Source organism: Nicotiana tabacum, chromosome 19 (genome assembly GCF_000715075.1).
Source record: "Nicotiana tabacum cultivar K326 chromosome 19, ASM71507v2, whole genome shotgun sequence".
Taxonomy (NCBI): domain Eukaryota; kingdom Viridiplantae; phylum Streptophyta; class Magnoliopsida; order Solanales; family Solanaceae; genus Nicotiana; species Nicotiana tabacum.
The window spans coordinates 121,185,703-121,193,504 of NC_134098.1; the positions used below are offsets into that span (position 1 = coordinate 121,185,703).

A 7,802-nucleotide genomic window follows, 5' to 3' on the forward strand; every position below is an offset into this window, starting at 1 on the left:
TGAATTATATGACATAAAGTTTAGCTTAATTCATTGACAAACTAAACCATAGGTGGAACCACTCAACATACCACATTTTCAAGAAATATCTAAGACTCTTTTATCAACTGGAGCTATATAAGAGGAACCATTCTAAAACCTTCTCAGGAAAAAAACACAGGGGTTTAACCCAATCACAGAAAAATTTCTGTGGTATAACTGCAAACCCTCTCACTCAAGCATGCTCAATCGCATTGGCAATTTACTGCAACAGAAATGAAAAAGAAAAGGAAAACATCCGTCCATTTACAAATTTAAGAAACAAAACAATCTCTGAGATAGAAAAACAAGGTATCTATCACAAGGCTGGATATTGATGCTAGATATTTTTCTTACAGCATTAGCCGATGTAAATTCTGAGCTAGGTAGCATCCAATGTGGAACATAAACTCACCATTCAGTTTTGCCGAAAAAACAAAAGATACAAAAATGAGTGTCACATATTGCAACTTTCTTAGGAATAAAATGCACCTTTTAAGGTAATTAGCGCATACCATACTTCAATTTCTTTCATCAGCTGTTATGGGCAAAAGACAAACTACTGTTGCTTGCACCTCTATAGGACGTTCTCCATGCTGACCTTCTCTAACTCTGCTATGACACTCTTCTACAATTTTGTTGAATAAATATGTCACATACTAAAGAAAATGAAAGGCAATTTATGGCATCAACTAAGAAAAATGCCACCAAAGCCATTCATCTCACCTTTGGTGCTGATGACTAAAAGGACAACTGAAGAACATCATATGGACAGACCCAAAAAACTATCAGCATCTCCAGAAAAAGAAAAGTAACAGGCAAATTCGAATCATTTGTTGAAACATGCTGAACTAATAGTACATATCTTTTGCGCTTCTCCCCTTCTTTATTCTCATAACCATCACCATCTTCTTCAATATCTTCAAATTCATCCCCTGCAAGAGCCTCACCATAAACCATGACACAACACGGGGGATGATTTTGGCCACAATTGTTGAGTTGCAAAATTGGAGGGCCAAATGGAAATATCAAATTCACTCCAATCCAACTCTACTTCCTAACGATGGCACCATATAACTCATCGAACACGTAGAAGTTGTTAACCAGTTTGAATGACATGTGGACTGAAACGGAAATCGAAAGCTAATAAGAAACCAGCAATTTCTCCAACGCCGTCATCTTCTCCCATTAGATTCCGGAGATCTTCAGCCTGTCAAGACATATTTGACACTAATGAAATCAGGTCAAGAACATTCTGCATCACAGAGTAAATGAACAAAATCAAACTTGTTGAACCTACAACATTTTTCATCGTTGTCATCCTCATCTTCGGCTACTTGTGGTGGATTAAAGATCAGTCCTGATTATGGGTTTATCACTTTTTGACCCACTTGGCTTCCTTTTTAGGATCTCGTGTCAAGCCTTTACGTGAATGCCATTCAAATGGCGGTCCTACAAGATTCCCACATCCAATGAACAAACATGAATCACATGATGATATAAATTAAAACATTGAGAAGTTAAAACCTACCCTATGGCCTTCTTCAATATATACTCATCATCATCATCAATCATGTGATAGGTTTTAGTCAAGACAGAATTCTCGAGAAAAGGTTTTGTATCAAGAGGATGTGAAGCATAAAACCCTTTCGATCATCAATACTGCACCACTTGATAACTTGAGGCAATTCAAAGCTTCTTGGTCACACTGTAAGATCTAAAGCAGAGTCATTTGGACTCAGTTAAATGATTGGTACTTTGAACCACAAAATATTTACATGAATTGTTATTTACCTCTGCTAATATCTCATTATTCTTTATTGCAGTCAGCCAGAAGTTGAGAACAACTTTCTCTACACCAAATTTTCGCACTAATAACAAATCAAAGCCTATCAATCAATCTGCACGGGTGACAAGAAAATATCCAATAAATAAATTTAATCATTTTCAGTCTTTCTATTCCCACCTGGTTGTTCATGGGAGCTTCATTAAGACCCTACACTTTGACAACTCCATTTACTATTTCATATCTGTGCAACACATCCATAAAATCATAAAACATGAAAGGACAGCCAAACCGTATATCTTCTTTCTTTTTGGAAGGAAAAGAGCTAGTTTCAACTCCAACAAGCAGACATGGAGCAAACAACTAAAAAATTATTCTTCTCACCTCTGTATTCAGTGGTTCATACAGCTTCTGGTATTTAGCTTCAATGTGCAGCCTTCTCGAGAAACTTTGCTTCAAGCTCATCATGTTGGCTCTATATTCAGAAAAACAATGTCAAGTTTTTTTCTTCCTTTTACAAGAGCAAATGGAATTTACACAAGCATATTGATATGCCAGCTAAAGTAAAAGGTTAATGCAAATAGTTGACCTGATTAGTTTGGTCCTTTGGGATTGAGGCATAATTGTTGTCATTGTTAGCACTATTTTTTTTTTTTTTGATAACCGTAGTGTCCGGGCCAGCTTGCGCGCACCTCGACTAATTCCACGGGATACCTGCCACCTCCCACCAGCAACAGGTACCAGGTAACTCTATCCACCAAGGCTTGGATAGATGGGAAGAAATCACCTAGTATTTGTCTCCGCTGGGATTTGAACTTGAGACCTTATGGTTCTCACCCACTTCATTGACCACTAGGCCACACCCTTGGGTGCCATTGTTAGCACTATTTTGGCAAAGCACATATACCAAATTACACCCTTAGTCCCCAATTAACCGTCATATTTTCTACTGTAGGTTGCCACAAATTTGTGTGGAAAATGAAAAAGAAAATTCAACACTGATAAATATCTTTTGTAATTTTTATCAAATTTGAAAGAATTCTACTTACCATCTACATGATTTAGGACTGATGGTATACTCGTATAGTTTGTAAATTATTGGTCTAAAAATAAATCATTGTAATTTGATTGCATTAGCGGAAAAGCTTAAATCTAATGAATGTAAAAACAATTTGACTTCCTATACAATTGAATAGAAGAAAATGAGTTGGAAAACGCTCACACACACGCGAGCGCTGGGGAAAGAAAAACTTACAAAATTCTTGAAAAGCATATACAGTTGTCCTGATTTCTCATTTTTGTTTCTCCAGGTATTTTGCTTTGTCTCTTCCCATCAGCTCGCTTCTCTCATCCACATTAACCTTATGTTTCAACTCAAGAGAGAGAAACCAAAAAATAAAGATATTCTATCCTTCAGAAACATCTTGATTTTCAAGGGATCAACTCTGCTTTGTCTTGTGCCATCTGCTTAACCACCATTCTGTGTCATTGTTTTCTCCTGATTTCGAAAAGGCAGGACTGATATAACAAAGGGTGGTTTCTTTTGGAGTGAAACCTTTATCTTTCATCTCTTCAAGTAATTTCCTTACCTCACCCCGGCATGACAGTTTTAATGACCTTTCAAGCTCCACACTCTTTGATAGCTTGCACCATCCAACTATTAGTATGTCATATGTTGAAGAATTTGGTATAACCCCTCTGACTTGCATCTCATGCATTAGTTCCTGAGCCTGTCTCATCTTTCCCACCTTTGCAAAGTCAAAGATGAGTACATTAAAGGTACTAGTGCGAGGAACAAAACCTTTTGTAATCATCTCACAATAAAGTTTGATGGATTCCTTTTTATTTCCAATTTTCCCATGGCCAGAGACCAAAATATCATATGTATTAGCATTAGGGACAAAGCCCCTCCCCTTCATTTCATTCAGCAATTCAGTTGCTTCCTTCATCTGTCCAACAGCTGACAGAGATGCTAATATAATGTTGTATGTAGCAACATTAGGAGGAACTCCTTTAGCCAGCATCTCGGAATATGTCGCAAAAACTTTTTGAAATTGGTAACTTTTGCAATATCCACGTATGAAGGCATTATAAGTGGTAGTGTCAGCTGAAAATCCTTTTTCTCTCATGCTTTCTAGTACTGACATTGCCTTTCTGGTCATCCCTAGCCTGCATAAAACAGCAATAAGAGTGTTATGAATTGTCTGATCAGCCTTAAGTCCCATGCTGACAAGTCTCTCATGCATTCTCAGGATTATATCCGCCTTTCTATGGCCTGAAGCAGCATCAAGAATAATTTTGTGAATAGCTGGTGAAGGTTGAAAACCAATTGTCACCATTTCACTCAATAAATCCACTGCTTTTTCAATATCACCTACTTCACAAAGTCCTTTCACCAATGTATTACAAGTGATTGAATTAGGCATTATTCCGCAACTCTTCATTTCACTCCAAAGTTTGACAGCACTTTCCAGCTTCCCCTCTTTGCAGTAAGCATTAATCATAGAATTGAAAGTCTGAATATCTGGAATTAGACCAAATTTCGTAATTTCATCATAAACAGACTGTACCTCATACTGGCCAATTCCCAATAATCCATTAAGCAGTACATTGCATGCAATTGTATCAAAGGATATTTTTTTCTCTTTCATCTCTTGGACCAATTGAAGAGCAGCTGACTCCTTCCCTCTTTTAAAGAGTCCATCCATCAAGGATGTGTAGTTAACATGATCAGGTGACAAACCTTTAGATACCATATCCATAAAAAATTTCTCTGCTTCATCCATTTTACTCTGCTTTTTCAAATTATTCACAAATGTATCTAACAAGAATTCATTTTCCTCAACACCATTTGACTGCATTTCTTCATACAGGGTAAGAGCCATATCATGTTTACCAGCCTTAAAGCAGCCATCAATCAGGGTATTATATGCACAAACATTAGGGGTAACATTCATGCTTATCATTTTCCTCATCATTTTCACGGCTGCATCAATCATTCCACTTTTGGCATAGCCATTAATTACAGAAGAAAATGTGACAATGTTTGGTAAAACAGATTTCTGTTCCATTTGTTGCAGCAAAAGCTCTACACTATTTAAGTCACCAGATTTGCAGTGCCCATCAATCAATGCAGTATAGGTGATATGATTTGGAGCTATGTTAAACTTCACGAGTGTCTGAAACATGTCCTTTGCCTCCCTGGCCTTGCCAAGTTTAAAAAGCCCATCGATCAAAGAGGTAAACAAGACAACATCGAAAGACATTCCTCTAATCACTATTTGACTTTGAAAGTTAGCAGCAACTTTGTCAGCCCTATTTTTGTACATGCGATCAATAAAAATAGAGTATGTCACGTGATTAGGATCCACACCCACTATTCTCATCTCACCAAGAAGTAACTTGGCCTCGTGGAACCGCCCACATTTACAAAGGCCATATATAAGGGAATTATAAGTAACAATGTCCGGGAAGAAGCCACGCCTTGTCATTTCTTCATATGTAGCAAATGCTTTCTCAAATTGAAACCACCTAACATATTTACTAATCAGTGTGGTATATGTAATAGCATTTGGTTCTAAACCCAAGTCTCCAACTACCAGGCCCTTATTTTCATCATCATACTCATGTTTTTCTTCATGATCAACATAACTAACAACTTTACTTCCACGCGTGTCCAAGAGCTCATCCATCATACATTTTGCCGTTGCATCAAAATCTCCCATTGTGCCGAAACCATCAATCAGAGTATTATATGTCACAATATCCAGTGATAAACCTTCTTTTTTCATCCTCTTCATCACCTCAAAACCACCACTCATCTCAACAGCCTTACAATATCCATGAATCAGAGTATTAAAACCGACAACATCTTTACAGACACCCCTATTTTTATCACTCAACATTTCCATCACTAATTCAGCATTATGCAAAAGACCCTTATCACAAAACCCCTTAATTAATACATTACAAGTGATAGTGTCAAAGAAAATACCTTTCTTTACCATATCAGACACCAATCCAAAGCCCATTTCCACAAAACCAAGTCTGCAGAACCCCCATATCAAAGTGTTATAAGTAACGGTGTCACTTTCGTTCTCTCTGATTAATTTAAGGGCTTTTTCAAGTTTTCCAATTTTGCAAAGCGAATGTATGACTATATTGCGAGTGACTACATTGGGAGCCACTCCACAGGAGATCATATCAGAATAAAGGACCATCACCTGATCAACCAGACCGGCAGAATTGAAATGGTGCAAGAGACTGTTCCAATGAGGAAGGTCAGGGACAAGATTGTAATTTCTCATTGAAGAGAAAGCTTCCGTGGCTCTTGAAAGGCGGTGGCAGCGGAGGAAGAGATGGACAAGTGTGCAGAAAAACGAGGTGTAGAGGCTTTTCTTTCGATCAGTTAGGAATGGTGTAGGGTTGGGCGTTGCCGATGAAGAGAATGGGAGGTATATTCTGAGCTGTAATGAGATAGCAATGGAGAGCAAAGGGCGGTTTTTCGTCCTGTATATCAAGTGTTTGACGAAATGCCGCTGTGAGTTCATTGTCTCGCAATTGTCACCATTCCCTCTCCGTATATGTGGAGGTGTTTCTCTTTTCGGCGCTTTCTCCGTTGTCGTACTAAGGAGCTCTATTTTGACATAGAGTTTACCAAATTCTTTTGGTTCTCAGTATGTCCGCTAATTCAGATTTGCGAAAATCTCTCGTTAGGAAGGAATATTTATCACTCTAACTTAACATGAGGTGATTGATATCTTTGACTAGATTAATATAACTTCGAACTTGTTGATATATTGTTCATCTCAATTCTCAAAGTTTAATAATGTAATAATTTTCTAAGAAAACAATTTAAGTTCAAACTCAAATTTAGTTTGAAATTCAGTTCACATAATTCAATTTGAATTTGATGCATTAAATTTTATACTCAATTAGATCTACTGGAATCTAAGGGAATTACAAATTTATCACAAAGCTAACTAACTGTATTGGACTTTATTACTCCTAAAATACAATCCAAGTTGATTGAAAGCTAATTATAATTTATAGGTTAGAGGTACTCTATTGGTGATTTTGAATATTCGGATTTGTCAGTACTACTGAAAGCTAATTTTAATTTAATGATATTAATTTTTGGTGGGCTTAATCTTTTTATCTATTTACTTTTTTACCAAAAAATATTATAAATAAATAGTCAAGTTAAATTAGTAAGTCATCACAACTTTGGAGCCAGAATAAGGTTAGAAGCTAGACAATCAAACTATTAAAGTGCACATAAACTTGGAGTTAATTTCTTATTGGTAACTCAAATTGAGGAAATTACTTAGTAAAGCCGCATATGTTTTTATATATCACAAATAAAATCATCTAACTAGTGCATGTCTCTCAGCAAATAAAATAAGTCGAAAGATTAACTTTCAGGCACCATATATTACTGAGTTTGCCATTTTATTTAATTGTAAATACTTAATACGGAATAGCTCTAAAAATGCCACTAAACTCCCGGAAATTGTCTATCTATGTCATCCGTTAAAAAGTTAGTTCATTCATGCCACTAAATTATACTTTTGGCTTATTCATGCCACTCAACTAAAAAAATAATTTATCTATGTCATCCGTTTAAAAGTTGGTTCACTCACGCCACTAAGTTATACTTTTGGCTCATTCATATCATTCAACTAACAGAAATAGCCTATCTATGCCATCTGTTTAAAGGTTAGTCCATTCATGCCACTGACATTATACTTTTGGCCTATTTATGCAGTGTCTACTAACAGTTCCATTTTATGGTTTTTCTGTAATAAAATTTAATTTTCGACCCTGGCTTTGGCATGTGTCTTTATATTACTAGTTCTTCTTTACTTGACCCTACATTTCTTTTAACCCTGATTATGTATAATTAATCATGCTCAACCCGATAAAATCCAACTAGTCGTGATGACACATAACCCAACCCGCTAGGTAAGCCAATTAACAACTATCCAATTTAATGAGA

The 7,802-nt window shown here is 36.5% G+C and overlaps 1 protein-coding gene across 6 annotated transcripts; it reads right to left on the minus strand.

The window, feature by feature from the left end:
* Positions 1-511: 511 nt before the first annotated feature.
* On the minus strand, positions 512-6,550 carry LOC107811317 (uncharacterized). 6 transcript variants are annotated; one of them, XM_075238516.1, is made up of 8 exons: positions 3,060-6,550; positions 2,189-2,279; positions 1,985-2,048; positions 1,813-1,889; positions 1,550-1,735; positions 1,319-1,470; positions 745-1,228; positions 512-646 (listed from the first exon to the last, which is right to left on the minus strand). In XM_075238516.1, the coding sequence occupies exon 1, from the start codon at positions 6,352-6,354 to the stop codon at positions 3,244-3,246; it is 3,111 nt and encodes a 1,036-aa protein (XP_075094617.1). In that variant the 5' UTR covers positions 6,355-6,550; the 3' UTR covers positions 512-646; positions 745-1,228; positions 1,319-1,470; positions 1,550-1,735; positions 1,813-1,889; positions 1,985-2,048; positions 2,189-2,279; positions 3,060-3,243. The 6 variants fall into 6 exon arrangements, with proteins under 6 accessions (XP_075094617.1, XP_016491704.1, XP_016491703.1 ...); XM_016636218.2 differs by lacking the exon at positions 1,985-2,048 and having other exon boundaries at positions 1,813-1,919; XM_016636217.2 differs by lacking the exon at positions 1,985-2,048 and having other exon boundaries at positions 512-1,228; positions 1,813-1,919.
* Between the last annotated feature and the right edge of the window lie 1,252 nt (positions 6,551-7,802).

Excerpts from the sequence above, each read along its gene's own strand:
- LOC107811317 (XM_016636218.2), bottom strand. The coding sequence starts at position 6,354 with ATGAACTCACAGCGGCATTTCGTCAAACACTTGATATACAGGACGAAA.